This window comes from Nymphaea colorata, unplaced genomic scaffold (assembly GCF_008831285.2).
Source record: "Nymphaea colorata isolate Beijing-Zhang1983 unplaced genomic scaffold, ASM883128v2 scaffold0771, whole genome shotgun sequence".
Lineage (NCBI taxonomy): Eukaryota > Viridiplantae > Streptophyta > Magnoliopsida > Nymphaeales > Nymphaeaceae > Nymphaea > Nymphaea colorata.
Window position 1 is genome coordinate 17,595 of NW_022205277.1, and position 16,871 is coordinate 34,465.

Below are 16,871 nucleotides of genomic sequence, written 5' to 3' on the forward strand. Positions count from 1 at the left end.
ATACCCCACTGCCGATCTCCACACGAAGGTGATCGAAATCGCCAAGGAAATCACAAACAAGCCTCTTTCTGCACTGCTGGCAGCCAAGCAGGTCATTAAGGAGAATGAAAACCTGAGCCAACGGGATGGAGTTGCGCTCGAACGCGAGGTCTTCTATCCGCTATACGATACTAAGGGCGTCGCTGAGGGCGTTGGCGCATTCGTCGAGAAGAGAAAGCCGAACCACTATGATTTATGAAGAAGCAGATGATTCATAATATATAAAATGAATAGAGACCAAGTATAATTGCGGCATGGCTTCTTTCAACAGTCCAACGCCTTGATCTTCAGAGCTGGAACCTCGCACACAGTGGGTAGCTTGACGCAACCTGAGAAAAATATCGAGCTTCGCGTGATAGCGTTGCCAAGCAATCGGTATTCAAAACAAAAAAAGGGGAAATTGTGCAGTTTTTAGTTGCTGATGAAACTGGCTGCTGCTATATGAACTTCTTCAATGAGACTGGAAGGATGCTGGAGGAAGGAGACATGCTGTACGTAACTGGAGTATACAGTTCATACTATAAGGAAATGCTAATCCTTTACCAGGGCAGTTGCAGCATCATTCGCCGCATCGGAAGATGGTACATGAAATTTAACCTAACAAACAACGTATCAGTGAAGGCATCGCAACAATTATCCTACGATAAAAATTGAAATGATTTGATTTCCCAGCGTTATTATTGATAAACTACGCTTATCAGATTTGATTATAAATGGTGTTGCGTTAGAAAAAGTACTAATTTTATTCTTCTTGTAAGTATAATTATTTGATATGATAATTGACTTCTTGGTCACTACTGCCTTCGTTGGACTCCTGCTCATCACAGCCACCTTGAAGATGGTCGGATCCAAGAGCACGCAAGAGTTTAAACTGTACCTTCTGCTGTCAACGCTCGCCTTCTTGGCCTGCAAGATCTATAACGCAATCAAGTACTACGATGGGTACGATTGCAGGCCAAAAACGAGGATAAGAGTTTCAAATCTCAGTCGCTCGCATCGTCGTTAGCGCACACAAGAATGCTGTCATACAATCTGCCAGATCGGCATCCACCAAGATCTTTTAACTCTCCAAAAGGCCAAGCTTTTTGAACCACATCCGAACCTATCTTCACTCTGGCAGGAACAGTAAGAAGCAATTCGAAAGAAGGTACTCTCCTTGATTTAATATACTGTTGTTGTAAGTATTAACTGGCTGCAAGTATCGAGTATGATCAATCACAAAATATCAGCTGAGCAAACTGCACATAGCTCTCAGCCACAGAGCCAGTTGTGGAAGCGGAATCGCCAGTTCCTTCTTGCCCAAGGTCCCCCACAGCTTTATCACGAGGCAATCGATGCCCTTTACCTCTACCTTTTCGAACCTCGTCCAAATTTATGAGGTGGCACTGATGACTGAGTATTAATCCTAGAGCTTAAGGCACTTATTGGGAGAAATTGTAACGCAGGTGGCTTGATGCTGCTTCCACTTCCCCAGCATTGTCCTTTTGAAGACGGTTCCAGTAATCTTTTCAGGAGAGGGCCTTTCGTTTCCTATGTTTACTTTATGGGATAGGATCAGTTTGGCTTGAATGAGGCAAATCAGCCACTGGCTGGCTTCCTCCGGTCCACACCTAAATAGACAGGTTTATTTTAGCTATGGGAACTGTATATCTGAAGTGTGTTGATATACATAAATTCATTCCGTTGGCACAGCTTCACCTTGCAAACCTATGCGATCGGAATGCTCTCTATTTCACTAAAACTCAGCCGGCCTTCTTTGAGGTTTATGCCCGGGTTGTTGGGATTGTTTGCTACAAGACCTTTGAAAATGACAGCGTTGGAGTTGCTGGGGGTAAAGTTAGTTTGGACTGGTTGGCACATGCAGGATTATAACTAAATCTTTGGAGAGATACAGAAGCGAGCTTGCAAAGCTTGCATGACATAGTGGAGTTTTTATCCTTGGAAGCCTCTTCTGTGGGGTTTTAGTTCACTGTAATATTCTGATACATAATTAATTAAAGGCAATACTCCTATCACCTGATGCATGGCGTTCATCTCCTCGACTGCTGGAGGATGCGGGTGGCGTTGCGGTTGATCTCCAGGATCTTGCTGTCGATTTCTCTCAACTTTTCTGGGTAGTCGTTTTCCTTGTTGTTGCTGGCGCTCACCTTCTTCCTCATGTGGTTGCTGATCGAACTCAAGATCTTGATGTGCTCGTTGCCCTTGCGAGGCTCACGCACCTCAGATGGATCGTTCAGACCAATAACGATCAGAGAGATGTTATCAGTGGATCCACGAGTCATAGCTTCAAGCAACAGTGCCTAAGCCCCCTTAGCGTGCCAACGTCCGTCCTTTTCCTCCTTTTCGTAGGCTTGCTTCATAATCTCCACCGTTTAGGTATTGTCAACTTGTCCCAAAGTCCATCAGAGCCAATCACGATGAAATCGTGGTCGTCTACTTCGAAGCTGGTGATCTCTGGCTCGTTGATGATGATCCTATCCTTTGCCTCCTTGGCTTAGAAGTCGCCAAAGGTGCGGGTGGTGGCTAGTCTTCCAGGGAAGACCCTAAGCGGTCCGGTGATGGTGTCATAGAATCCGTCAGGCATTTCGGTGATGGCGGTTGTCTGGTAGATCTTTCCGCCGGCTTCGATGATGCGTTTCTGCTCGTCAGGATTGGAAGGCTTGTGGTCCTTGGTGACTTGGTAGCACTTGTTGAACTTGTCGCTAGCGAGGATGGCGCGGGAATCGCCCAGGTTGGCAGCGAAGCAGACGTTGTTGTGGATGAAGACCACCAGGGCACAGCTGCCACTGTTGTCTCCCTTCTTCTCCACTCTCCATCGGCCTAGATGAAAGCGCGTCTCAAGGCTGAAGGGACGTCCTTGCGCCAGTCCAGGTTGAAGAAGTATTCGTGAAGCTTATCCTTCAAGAACTGGGAACACTTGGGTCCACCGTGTCCATCGTAAATGCCGAACCATTTTGCATTTCTTCAAGGTAGATGGTAATCTTGTCCTCGTTGCTTTGTCTGTAGAGTCCTTCGTGAGTGATGGCGGCGTAGGATTCCAAATGAGGGGATAGGCTTCCTCCGATGGCTTGGGGAAGTTCGGGGATCTGTCTTGATGGCTTTTTGGCTGGTGTTTCTTCTTGCACTCCTGGCTAGCGTAGTTCAAAAGGGGTCCTTTGAGTGCCTTTGCCACGAAGTAGGTATTGATGCCATTTTCGTTGACGCAGGTGGTGGAGAGCACTTCTTCGAAGTTATCGCAGGGGTTTCCAGGCTCAATGAACTGTTTCTTGGGAGGTTGTGGTTCCGGTTTCACGATGGAGATGTTCTCCGAGCTCTTCACTCTGTATAGGGGAAAGCTTTACTTCTTGATCTGGGCGGCCTTGGGGTCGACGGTGGCATTGGTGTAGTAATTCTGGAGGGGATTGAGGGTGCGTTTTAGTCCTGCATGTAGCTCATGTTCTGCATTTGAAATGACAGTTAAATAATATATTGAATATAGGAATCATAATTAAATCAGACAGTTATGTACATTATCACGAATGGCCCATCAGTTTCGCCAGCGCTCTCCTCTGACCCAAAGAAAGAGTGTTCCAAATACCGTCCGAACAGTGCTTGAAAACCTACCATGTGAGAATGCTGTCCATGCACTTCTTTGTGGTTTAAAACAGTTGATTTTCAAGTTCCATGTTCTTCAGCAGGATGAAATCTGCGATGACCTCCAGGACACGCTTCAAGTCAACTTGATTGCTCACCAGGACTTGCGGATTAGACTGGAGGATTTAGATTAAAATGACATGCTGCTCGTCGCATTCGGACTTGTCTTGCCTCAAGGGGAGGAACTAAAGCCATTTCTTGTAGATCTCTGTGGTGAGGATGTGGGGAAAGTTGCGTCCACAGCTGGCCAGCAATTTCCCAACCGCTGCCACCACATTTTCCTTGCAGTGCTTGATATTGTTTTTTTCTGTGCTTGAGTCGAAGGGAGCTGAGTAGCAAATCCACAAGTTCTGCAGCCATTCCAGTACGTTTTCGCCTACTATTAGGTTGGCAGGGGTCTTTTTGATGATCAGTCCTGTCCCGAAGGCGCTGTGGTTGCGAAGCAGGTAGCTGCTGTGCGTGATGAAACTGGTGAAAAGGTCCATCAGATTGGCCCAGCAAGAAATCAGGTCAGCGTATTAGCATTCCTCCACGAGCGCCAGTGCCATGCTGAGGGCGTAGGCTTTCCAGTTTTCGTCGTCTTTGCCTACCGCGAATGATATTTCAGGAATGATGATGTTGATGAGTTCTTGACGGTTGGCGGGATTTGAAATCTTCATCATTTTGGCATATATATCGGGGATGAGTTCGAGGATTTCAAAGAGGTTAAACTCATCGGATTCTTCGCTGATATCCTCGAAGGAACTATCGATATCGCACGGGGTGTCGACGAACTCCTCTTGCTCCTCAGGTTCTTGCGTTAGAAATTCCTGGATGCGGATCTTGTAAGTCATCATTTTATGTGCAATGGTTACGAGAGCATGCTGGTTTAGTTTAGCTTTAGGGGTTCGATAAGCTCCAAAATGCCTTCAGGACACCCACGAGAAGCTCAGCATCTTCGAATGTGGAGTTTTCGTCGCCGATTTAGATGAGTTGCAGGAAAAGGTTATTCCTGCGTTGTAGAAGATGTCTCCTTCGCTTTGCTGGATGGTATTCAGGAACAGCTTGACTTGGAGGCTGATCACTCTATTTCTGACGGCGTTCGATTTATCTTCGAATAAATCCTTGCAAAGCTCGTAAAGATCCGACGCATAGGGACGCAGGCTCTGCTGGAATGCAGAGGTGGTCTAAATGAGAGCATTCAAGCCAATTACAGAATTCTCATCGATCCCTAACTGAACCACTTTATTAACTTTTTCGATCAGCAGAGCGATGATCTTAGTACTGCCCAAGTCCACAAAGTTTTTGTAAGTCTTGCAGAGCCTTAGCCATATCTAGAGAAAACCCTCGTCGCTTACGAGAGTTGCGTTGGAAGCAGGGACCCTACGAAGTCACGGACGTAGCGACCCATTTGGTTCTGGTCTTGCGAGCAGAGGATGAAGCTTAACGATTAGAAAGCTGCAAGAATAGTGTTTTATCGTTTGCACCGAAGGGAACTCTGCAGAACTTACCCACATGCCTGAATGAGGATGCCAGCGTTAGTTCCAAGACTGTTGCGTATGGCTCCTAGGCAAGCCACTGTGTCCAATGCGCACTATTGCAAGTACGGAGAATCAGACTTGATGTAGTGAACCAGAGAAGTCATCAGGTTGTTTACGATTGCTTCCACCTTCCAAAACTGCTAAAAATCTTCCAGGAAGTTGGAGAGGCAGGCAAAGGCATGGCTGAGAACCTGAGGAGTGTTATCCCTGAGCATCTCAGCAGCTCGGGCACGACCACCTCGAAATACTTCTCCTGGAAGTCTGGCTTCACTGCTATTGCAATCTCTCCTAAGAACTCCAGTGCAGCGAATTTCATTTTTGGGTGACTGCTTCTCAGCTCAGAAATGGCGGCATTTATACAAGTCTCAACTTCAGACAAGTCCTCCACGTCTTCTGTGAGTTTTGAAGCCAGCAGCAACGCTCCATACTTCTACCGCCAGTCGTTGTCGGATTGCGAATACTTGATGAAGATGGGGGCAAATTAGGCTCTTGCTTTTTTATAGCCAACTTTGACGGTCAAGTCATCCACTTTTTCCGATATTTCTCTGCAGAGGGTGATCTCAGGAGCCTAGAAGATCTCATCATCGGGGCCGGATGTGCACTCGACGGGGTGGCTCCAGTCGTTGCTCACCTCGGGGGATATTTTGCTGAGGGCAAGGATGATGCAGCTGAGTACATTTTGATCGGTGTAGGGATCGCTATCGAAAAGGCAGTTGTAGCACTTCATGACGACCGAGAGCATTTCTGCGTAGTCGCTGAGGGAGAAGCCGGCGCGGGTGTTCGCCATTTCCAGAAAGATGTCGATTAGATCGGCCATCATGGCAGGAGCCTTGGCTTGGTGGTATTGGACTGCCTGCGTGAGAAGGTTGATGCACTCCGTGAAGTCATCCTACTGGCTGAAGGCGACGGAGGGCTCTACTTTCTGTATGAGTTGCAGCGCTCGTTGGTATACTTGCATACTAATAATAGTGAAATGCTTTACACTGCTTATAAAGGTAGCCATCCATAGTAAATAAAGCATTGATTGGCATAATGCATGAAGTTGCCGTCTTCCCTGCTTATAAGCTCACATCAATTTTGTCATGCTGATAGTTAATCGATGTTGGAAGACGAGTTGGAGAAGGTGAAGGAGTTTAAGGACTGCCAGGGACTTGTCGATTTGCGTGGGGATTCTATAATTAAGAGTATATGGGAGTGAATAACTACACCATCAAGGCCCTCTCTCGCTCGGCTACAATACTCTAACGTATTTGAATTTTTGTAATACCCATGCTAGTAAGCTCGCAACTAAATAACAAATGAGACCCTTTCTTTCCTAACCAAGTTTCCCCTGCCTAGTCTGTTGGTATTGGACATCCGTAAGCAATACCTAACTAGATTGGAACAGATACGATGCCTATGGGATTAAGAATTTGGTAAAGGGAAGCTTTCCAGCCTTATAATGCCTATACCTAAGTAATGCATCAATAAAATAGGTGGGAATGATTTGGGATTAGAAGGCGTCAAATTTTTATTGCTCGCGCCTTGGAATTTGAAAGAGCTTGGCCTAAGTAATTTCATTTGGACTTAGCTTGCGCTCTTTCCCTAGCAGATTAACCACTGAGGGTATCCCTTTAGGCGGTAGCAGAGCCACTTATTCGATCCAGATTCCCCCGTCTCGGTCCTTTCATCTTTTGATCAGCATGTTTCGATAGTCTTGATTATAATCTCCCGTATTCAAATGAGCGAAGCCATGAGCGAAAGCTGGGGCGAGCTCGCCGAGTTCATCGCGCACCGCCACAGTCTCGACATCGGGGGGTACTGCTTCCTCACTCAGCTCTCAACCGTCTCCTCCTCCTCACCATAATTCCCACATCGAGGAACCCCTATTCGCCAGACAAGCTGAAACCTTCCTGGAAACTGTTTCCGCGCAGGCGAGGGCAAGCCCGCACCTGCATTCCGAAGCGCTGGCTCTGATCGCCCTCGACGCGCTGCTGTTCAACCTGTTCCGGCTGGGGAGGGGAGGAGAGGGATTCAAGCCGGCCAGCAGTTCGTTCTACGGGTGGATGTCGATGTCCCAACTGAGTGGGGACTTCAGCTAAAGCAGTAATGCGCACGAGCAGCCAAGGCGGACGGTGGCTCTGCTTGAGTATATAGCGAACTGCTAGCCTCTGTTTAAGCGGGTGAGGCTCATCCTCTAGAGGCCAACCAACCGGGAGCGCAACCACCGATACGCTGACAACATGCTTGAGACTCTGGACTACATACTCAGTCGCTAAAAATGCTCACGTGACAACTTCCTGCGCCTAAGGAGCAGGCTAGGCGTCAATCCCGTCAAGAACAAGCCCACTGTGGACTTCCAGAAGACCAACGAAATCATCTTCTCCAACCAGCTCAACAAGGTGGCCAGGCTGCTCACGGAGGGGAACGATGAACTGCATTTGGCCCTCGTTCGCATATACTTTGCAGAGCAGGAGGAGGCGTAGCGCAAGCAGTTCGAAGGAAGGGTGTTTTCAGGCAGTGAGATGGTTCATAATCTGCATCGCTACTACGTTGAAAGCTTTGAAGACGAGAATGATCTTTTCGAGGAAAGCAAGCATCCTCTCTTCCGCTTCATCAAGAATGAGCTTGTTCAATTCTACGGGCCTTTCCTCCTCGCTTTCCATGCAGCTGTTGCGCGTCTTGGCCTGAAAGGCGACCAGGATAACGCTTGGAGCTTCTACAAAGGAAGCGAGGCGGCTTTGAGGGAGGAGCTTCTAAAGATAGTGAGAGATATGCCGGTGGAGTTGGTCCAGTTTTTGCACTCCATATCCCGCATGATCGAGTAGATCTACCGAATAAAGAAAGAAAACTGCCTCAACCTGGTCAAGAAATTGCTCTTCTACTGCTTCCTCTGCTCGCAAGCAGTAATGGAGGACTTGCTGCCCCACGTCGATCCCGCCAAGTACAGTTCCATCTACAACCACGTCCTGAACCTCTTCTTTCAGAGCTCTCTCCGCAAGTTCAATGACCTCGCTCCTCAGAAAATGACCCTGGTAGCAGCTCTGGTGGAAGAGATTTCCTCAGCTCTCGACGATCGGATCAGCAACGGAGGCGCGCAGGTTCTGGAGTAGGAAGGAGAGCCGAGCTAGATGACTTTCCGCCTCAAGGATCCCGTCCTCAACTATGATTACGAGCTGGTCTGGCAGACCCTCGAGAAGATCGAATTCACGCCGAAGGACATGAAGAAGTTCACGATGGTGAAGCAGGGCGAGGAGGCGGTTGAGTCTCCAGTCTACAAGCACTTCCGCAAGGAGACTTCGGTCCTCTTCCAGAACTAGGTAGGCGGAGAGGCTGACATGGCAGCGTGGATGTCGGTGGGCGGCAGCAGAGACTGGGGCAGACCAAGCAATCGATCAGTTCGGAGCGCAGGAGCGTGAGGGACCGCTTAAAAGGCCTGACTACTCTGCGGGGGTAGAAGGTGAAAGAGTTGAACCAGCTGCGAAGCCAGTTTTAACAATATTTGCCCTGATGATTATTTTATTGTTCACTTCCCACCACGGCTCTAGCTGTAACAATTGGCAACAATCACGGGGAAAACTAGGCAGGTCAGATGTCCACCTAGTACTCTTCTATCTTGGGCAACATTAGAGACCGGTTAGAGTCTTTTCGGCGATGCTGGGACTTGCTGAGTTCCTGCACGCCCAGTGGTCCGTTATAGCTCCTCATGCGAACGATGCGCTACACGATGATGTCGTTTTGCTGCTGGAGCGTCTGTTCCTGTTTCTCCCTCTGCCACTTCCTGGAGACCATATTCAAAGTGTAAAGCCGCTTCTGCTGTTCTTCGTCGTGCTGGCTCAGCGAGCTTTTCCTCCGATGGATTCTGAGATGCGTCGCAAGAGGCGTTTGTTCTCCAGTCCCTCCTTCTTTCTACTTCCTTCTCGTAGGCAGTCACATGCTTCTCCATCTTGCTCTGGTGGACTCTGACCTTGGCTCTCTCGTGTCCGCCCATGCGTTGGAGGTAAATTCCATCTGGATCTAGATTTTTCTCCTCACGTCCCGTTTTTCCTTTTCTTCGCGGTGGCCCCATTTGATTTCTCTGTTCATCAATAAAATAAAGGTCGCTAACTAAAGGGTATAACTTAATCAGAGAGGTTTAATCCGATCATGCATGTTGGGCTCTCGGGTGGGCGGGATGGAGGATGGAGATGAGGGAGGCTGCGGACTACTTGGAGTCTATTTGCTGCGAGCTGACAGCTAAAGCGGACCGCTTTTCGGCCATTTGCTTGGCTAGAAGGTAGATTGTCTTGTTGGGCTATGCCTTTGTGAGTTTATGGTTGGATTTGCTGTTGCCGATGATGCTCATTGCGATCTTGAGCTATTGGCCCGTTTCATCGATGGCTACTCCGCTTTGCAGGATATCACACCTCCAAAGGCCACGAATCGCCTTATTTGTCTAGTATGGTCAGCGAATCTAAATATGCTTTTGAATACCGTCGAGTGATGAGATATTCTCCCGCCCCGTGTTTGCGCCTATTCAGCATTCCTCCACGGTAAAAATGCTCCTCTTCAAGCAGTTTGCTTTGCATCTCTGGAGGCTCCTGATCCACTTGTAAATCACTTTGGTGGGCTGGTCGTCTTTCCACTCCTACACTACCATCTCAAAGATTGTCTTTTCGCCATTCTCGCCGTCCCTGACGGACAGTTCTCCCTTCCTGCTCTTGTCCTCTCTGAGTTCCTTCCAGTTTACGATCGCTCCTTTCAGAAATTGGCGATTCACGTACAAGCATTCGACCGTGTTATCCTTGTCCCTGCAATGGGAAGGCTCGCATTTGTTGGCAACCTCTAGCAGTTCCTCGATTTCCCTCTTGGATTGCAGGATGCTCACTGAGTTCTTGGAAGGAATGGAGAGCGAGCGTCTTTGTTCTTCCGCCATTTGTGAATGTTCTATGCGTTCCTTGCTGATGTATATGAAGACTACTTATAACTTCAAGTTAGATCGAGGTAAAAAGGATCATTTGTGCGGTTTCATCTTGGGAGCTTTCTTCTTCTCCTTGGGTTCTGGCTCTCTGGTGAAGCTTCTGCTGGCGTGGAAGGTGTCCTTGTTGGCCTATTGCTGCTGTAGACGGTGGGGGACTTGGGCTTCTGCGAGGAGTCAAGCATGCTCTTATTTTCTTGCTTTAGGTTGTTCTTCCTGAGCTGGTACATTTACTTTTTGAGTTGGTTGTTTTCCTCCATGAGGAACTGGTACATCTTCATCAGCTCCCAGTAGGACTTGTCCTTTTCTTGCCTTTCGCCGCCTCCGAGCTGTCCGCCCATCTCTACTAAGATCTTGGTGTTGGTTTGGATCAGTTCCTTCTTCTCCTTCTCTGACTACCGCAACACAGTTCGCATCTCATCTATCAGTCTGTCCTTTTGTACATCAAAGATTGCATTTTCGCCAGCTATTGCTGGTGGAATTGTTCCAGTTTTTCAAGGTTGTGGTTGTTGACAAGTCTTTCCTCGTGGATGCGAGAGTCTACTCTTTTATCGATCTTGCCCATGAACTTTCCAGCTGTTGCTTGCTCTTCTCGACCTCCTTCCGCATCGCTTCCTTCTCGCCGATCACACGCTCGCGGTAGGCTGTGAACTCCCTCATCAGTTACAGGCACTGCGCGCACTCACCCTGCATCTTATAACAAATTCAAACCCTATAACAACCAAAATCACCCACCCCGCCATTGGTACCCGATCCTTCAACCAGTTCACGCGGGCCGGGAGCTCGCGTCGAATTTGTATATTAATAATGTCAGAGGTTAAGGAAGATTAATAGGTGTCCGAGTGCGAGGACCTGGAGGACCTGCGCCAGCGGGTTCACCTCTCCTCTAACAAGCTCCTCGACCTCACCTACAACGACAGTACGATCCCTGCCACTTAGACAAGTACATGGAGAAGCTGGTGAGCTACAACTTGGAGGCGAAGCGACTCATCAACGACGACCTCACGCAGGAGGCGCTGGTCTACCTGGCTGAGGCCGAACGCATCCTGGAGTACGGCGCCAGCTGCGGCAAGTCCATCGACCGCAACATCATCGTCACCACCCTCCATAACGAGGCTTGCTGTTATTATAAGGAGGCGGACCTGTCCACCGCTGCCAAATACCTGGAGGGGCTCATCTTCAACCTCAAGGCCCACCTCGATTCGCTGCAGTCCTCGCCCGCCAATTCCGCGGTCGACCGCAAGCAGGCGGATCCTTTTGTCTGGCTCTCCCTGGAGAAAAAGATGGACCTCGTGCAGTACTACCTGAAGTTTTGCACCATTAACTCGCAGGCGAAGCGCAGGGAGGCCGCGCTGGATGCGGGAAGGAGGGTGCTGCAGCTGAGTGCGAGCCTCTTCGCCGACCTGCAGCAGGACAATTTACGCCTAACTGCCTGTGACGAGCAGAATAGAGAAGCTGAGATCGGAGATCTACGCAAATTGCTGAAGGAAGTGAGGGTTTTTAGGAGGAGGTGCAAGTGAGTGAGATCAGTAACTATGTGGCTGCAGCCGGTGGTGGATCAGACGCTGGAATTAAAGCAAAGTTGTCCGTAAGGTCAGTTTTGCGCTTGAGAAGCACGTGAGCAACTACTCCATTAGCGAGGTGATCGACATGGTGCCTATCGAATACCGCCCCGATGACGACCACTACTACGATTCCTTCCTCAACGCTCGCAACCTCTTGCGCCAGCTGCTCCACTTCTCCATGGGCTATTTCACAGTCTCCACCGAGTACCGCCTCATCGCCGAACAGCTCTACAAGGACCCCTCCGCCCGCCTCCACTCCGAAGAGTTTCAGCGCGCCAACATCAACCACCTGCTCGCCATCCTCTTCCTCACCGTCAACCTCAATTGCGACCTGCTGTTCATGAAGCAAGTCATCTCCTCCTACGAGCATCATTTCAAGACTGACCTCTCGACCGGATAGGTCGACCCCCACGCCTAGCAGATAGCCGAAGGATTGCTGTTCGAGCCCAAGCGCAAGGAGAAGCTGACGGCGCCCCTGCCTAAGCCGAAGCCCAAGGAGGAGAAGAAGAAGCGGCTGATCAGCGAGTACGAGGACAGCTACGTCTACGAGGATAAAGTCAGCATGAAGATGAGCTCCAAAATGCAAGAGAAGCTCAAGCGCTCCCTCAGCAAGAAGAACACGCTCTCCTCCAGCAAGAAACTCACCAACCGACTCATCAACGAAACTCTTCTCGATTCCTCCAAGCCCAACGCCAACCGATCCATCTCCAAAAACCCTCCCAAGATGCGCAGCGTATCGAAGGACTCCAATTGCATGAAGGTCGTAAAGGAGCCGCCCAAAGTGGAGAAAAACTAGAAGGCAAAAGGACTAACGACGAGTACCAGTTGGCGCAGACGAAGGTGGTGAGGAAGCGCATCAACTCCGCTTCCTCTGCCGATTTGTCAGTCTCCTGCAGAAGCAGGGACTTCAGCAAGCGCAAGGAGCCAGTGGAGACCAAGAAGAAGGAGGTGAAAGGGAAGCCCAAGGTAAAGGCAAAGCCAAAGCCTTCCCAAAAGTAAGTCCTCAACAAGCATTATTATTTGTGAGCCTGCTTACACGCATTTGATCAGTTACTCCAGTCATTCCTATGATTAATTCCCCCTTCCGTCATAGATGGTGACGATATTCATATAAGTATTGTTTGATTATAGTCGTTATGAAGAAGACCAACAAGAAGATCGAGGTGGCGGTGAGGCTGCGTCCGCTGATCTACGAGTACGAGGACGTGTAGGCGTGGTGCGTGAGCGAGGACGACAAGAAGATCACCTCCCTGCCGCACAGCCACCCGCTCCGCAACAACAGCTCCATCCTCAACGAGGACTTCACGCCCACCCCCGTCCGCAAGAAGAGCAAAATCGAGCAGAACAACGTCTACGAGTTCGCCTGCGACTACGTCTTCCGCGACTCGCATACCAACAAGGAAGTCTACTCCAACTGCTGCGCCAGAGTCGTCGAGGAGTTCCTGCTCGGCAGCCACGCCACCATCTTCATGTACGGCCAGACCACCTCGGGCAAGACCTACACGATGCTGGGAGACAGGGACACCGAGGGCATCATTCTATTCTCCCTCAAGGACATTTCCAGAAGCTGGCCGCCACTGCCTCCCTCAGCATCTCCTACCTCGAGATCTACAACGAGCAGATCAACGACCTGCTCCAGGAAGGAGCCGTCAACCTCAAAATCGTGGACGAGCAGGTAGTTGGGCTTTCCCAGTGCCCAGTCAGGGACATCGAGGAGGCTCTGGACTTGCTGCAGGAGGGGTAGTACCAGCGCGCCTACGCCGAAAAGAAGCATCACGACCACTCCTCCCGCTCGCACACCATCTTCCAAGTGGTATTGCTTGTTGGATTTAGAAACTAATCGAGCAGGACAAGCCCAAAGCGGTCCTCAACCTGGTCGACCTGTCAGGCAGCTAGCGTCTCTCCGATGAGGACTCCAACGAGGAAACTGGCTATATCAACAAGAGCCTCTTCACGCTCTCCAACGTGATCCACAAGCTGGCCAGCTGCAAGAAGAGGTAACCTTGCGTTTACTAAGCACGCACATCCCCTTCCGCGACTCCAAGCTGACTCGTCTGCTGGCGCCCTCTCTCACTACTAGTCGCAACACGCTGATCATCTGCACCATTTCTCCAGCGGAAATCAACTTCTCGCAGACGCTTTCCACGCTCCGCTTCGCCACCCAGTCGCGCAAAATCGAGCTGAGGGGCCTCGATGAGTCTCTCAACGAGTCACTGGATGTCAACCGCAGGAAGATTTCGCAATTGATGGAGGAAAACTCCCTCCTCAAGAAGAACCTGAGCTTCGCCCAGGACAGCAGGGAGGGAGAGGAGAAGTTCGTGGAGGGAAAAATCAGACGCATTTAATAGCTGATGGGAAGCAAAGTGATAAAGGTGGCTTCCAGCTACAGGCGCACCGAGTGGAAGGCCAAGGTGGAGACCCTAAGGGAGGAATACGAGAAGAACGTAGCCATTCTCCAAAAGGAGTACTTCAAGGCTTTGCTGAACCTCACCGCTACAGAGCTGCCCTGCAACAGGGACACCCTTCGCTCGCTGCTCTAGAGCGAGCCCGACAAGGCCGCTCCCCTATGATGCTCTCTCTTGCCTCATCTGCATCCTTACCCCTATTATTCCAATTATTGCACCCATTCTCGCCGATTCCTTTCTATAAACACATTATCGTATTTGACTGGTTTGCTCTTGGAGCAAGATATATTATCTATAAAAGAATTGATGCGTAAGGGTTACGTGGAGAAGACGCTTACCGAGGGCGAGAGAGAACGCATTCGCAAAAACGGCAGGACTACTCCCAAGTACTTCAACAAGGCCTACGTCACGGTCACTGCCGCCGCCAAAATGCTCAGCCACGCGCATTTCGGAGAGCCCAGAGAAGTTATGGGACTGCTGCAAGGTAGACGCAAATTGATGTAGGCTCCTACCATGAAGAGGCAGGCCATGGCGTCTTCATCGTCACCGATGTCATCTACCTGCCCGTGGAATCTCATAGACCAGAGTCACTGCCGACGACGAGACTTACACTCTGATTGCAGGTACATTTTGCAAAGACGCAGCCTATACTGACTACACGAACAAGATCAATACGCACAACTTGGTGGGGTGGTACCACTCGCATCCCAGCTTCGGCTGCTGGCTGTCCGGAATCGACGTCAACACGCAGGAGCTGTTCCAGATGAGCGCCGATCCCTTCCTCGCCATCGTCGTCGACCCCATCAAGTCCACCAACTTGCGTAGGAATGCTCTAAGACAGAAAAGGTGGACATGGCTGCCTTCCGCGTGCACCCCACCAACTACAAGGAGGAGAGCTTGGCCAACGTCAAGGACGTGCCCCGCAGGAAGGCCGTCGACTTCGGCTACCACTACCAACGCTACTACCAGCTTCCCATTGAGTTCGTCGCCAACGAGCTGGGGTCGCGCACGCTGAAGAAGGTGGAGAAGCTGGAGTGGGTGAACGAGCTGGCGCAGTCCTCTTTCTTCCGCCAGAGCGACTACCTGCGCGAGGAGGTGGCCGACGAGAAGATGGACATCGAGGAGTACCTGCTGGTCAAGGAAAACCCAGCCTCCAAGCACTCGGAAATCAAGGAAAAGGAGAAAAACACCTCAAGAAAGTGGCTTACTACACCAAGGAACGCAATGTCTCTCTCATCGACTCCGCAGTCAAGAGCCTCCTCTTTTGATCCCACGCATCATTGTCCATCCATCCATTATATACACGATCAATTGTATTCACTTTGGATTTGCAATTGGGGAACCTCTCTCAAGCACTTCTTCTTTAATGCTTGATTTTCGTCCCTCCTGCGGTGCTAGCATTAGACTGACAGTTTGGAAAAATTAGGAAAATCTGCCTTCAGCAATAGGTTTGTCCTGAATTCAGTTATCTGCATGTTGAAGGTCAGTTAGACGAGAGAAGAGGAATAGAGGGTGGAGAATTGCGTGATGCTGTTGTTGCTTGCCTATATGTTTCGTAGCAACAGAAGTCTTGCTAGATGCTTCCAGTTTCCCTTCCCCAGCCACCTATACCCTGACTAGCAGATATAGTTTTCTTCTAGGTTGAGCTCTCGCAAGGACCGCCACTTCGCCCTTCCCAGCCACTTGCATCCACTATCTTCAATCTAGCATTCCTTGAGATGGAGAATCTACAAGTCCCACTTTGCCTTTGAAAGCTACTCGCAACCGATGTTGCCGATTTTGTTCTTGGTGAGGGTGAGCCGCTTGAGTTTCGGCCATTCCCCCTTTGCCAGCCACTTGCATCCACTCGACAGGATGGAGTTGTTGCGCAGATTAATCTCGACCAGGTTTGGCAAATGCGTGAGGGAAAGCCATCGGCATCCATCATTGCCGATTTGCGTTCTCTTCACTTCCAGTTTGCGCAACTAGGGGAAGCTTATCTTTTTGAGCTCAAAGTAGCCTTCAGACTTGATGGGATTTTGACTGAGATTCAATTCCTTTACTTGCGAGAAGTCTAAGCTGGCAAGGTTTCTGCAAGCAAATTTGTCAATCCTATTGTCTTCAAGGTCAAGGGTGACCAAGTTGTCCCATCGTCGATTCGCGATCCACAGTATTTCCTGTTCTCCCAGTTGCATGTAGGGGCAGATAAGTTTCTTACTAGTTTAGTCACTAACTTTGACAACATCATCATGCTTAACGAAGACGAATTTATAATCTTTAATGACTCCAATGAATGACATGGAGCCGCCCTCATGGACATAGCAGCAAATGCCTTGAAACGTTACGGATTTTATATAGCGGTCGAATAAATCCATGGGTAAATCGATTTTGATTAATGATGCGACTCCCTGAATGGAAGCATAGGTGAATATTTTTATTATGTTGCCCTATCGTTCAGGAATCGGATCATACTATTCCTATCGTTATCCCCTTTACCTACGCCCCCTTGGTCTCCTCTATGGTCTCATACTTGGCCTTCTCCGTTGTCCTTGATTAATATCCTGAAAGATATCTTCTACCATCCGCAATCCAAACAAGCCAACAACTTTGGAAATATCTTCATCACAGTCTAGCTAGGCCACTGAGAATCCTTTTTAAGGATGGAGATCAATGTTTTTGATATTGAGAGAAAGGAAGTATTGGTTGTTGTTGAAGGCTGGATAGAACCTTGCATGGATTGCATTCTAGAGGCAGTAGGGGGTGACGACTAGTTTCGGAGTGACGAGAGCTCCAA

General features: G+C 49.5%; 1 protein-coding gene and 1 pseudogene across 1 annotated transcript; one reads left to right on the forward strand and one right to left on the reverse strand.

Moving 5' to 3' along the window:
• Window positions 1-2,244: 2,244 nt before the first annotated feature.
• Window positions 2,245-4,032, reverse strand: LOC116245610 (probable protein phosphatase 2C 14; annotated as a pseudogene).
• A 10,918-nt stretch (window positions 4,033-14,950) lies between these two features.
• On the forward strand, window positions 14,951-15,657 carry LOC116245611 (uncharacterized). Its single transcript, XM_031617069.1, has 2 exons — window positions 14,951-15,324; window positions 15,564-15,657. Exons 1-2 carry the CDS (start codon window positions 14,951-14,953, stop codon window positions 15,655-15,657), a joined length of 468 nt encoding a protein of 155 aa, XP_031472929.1.
• The last annotated feature ends 1,214 nt before the right edge of the window (window positions 15,658-16,871 follow it).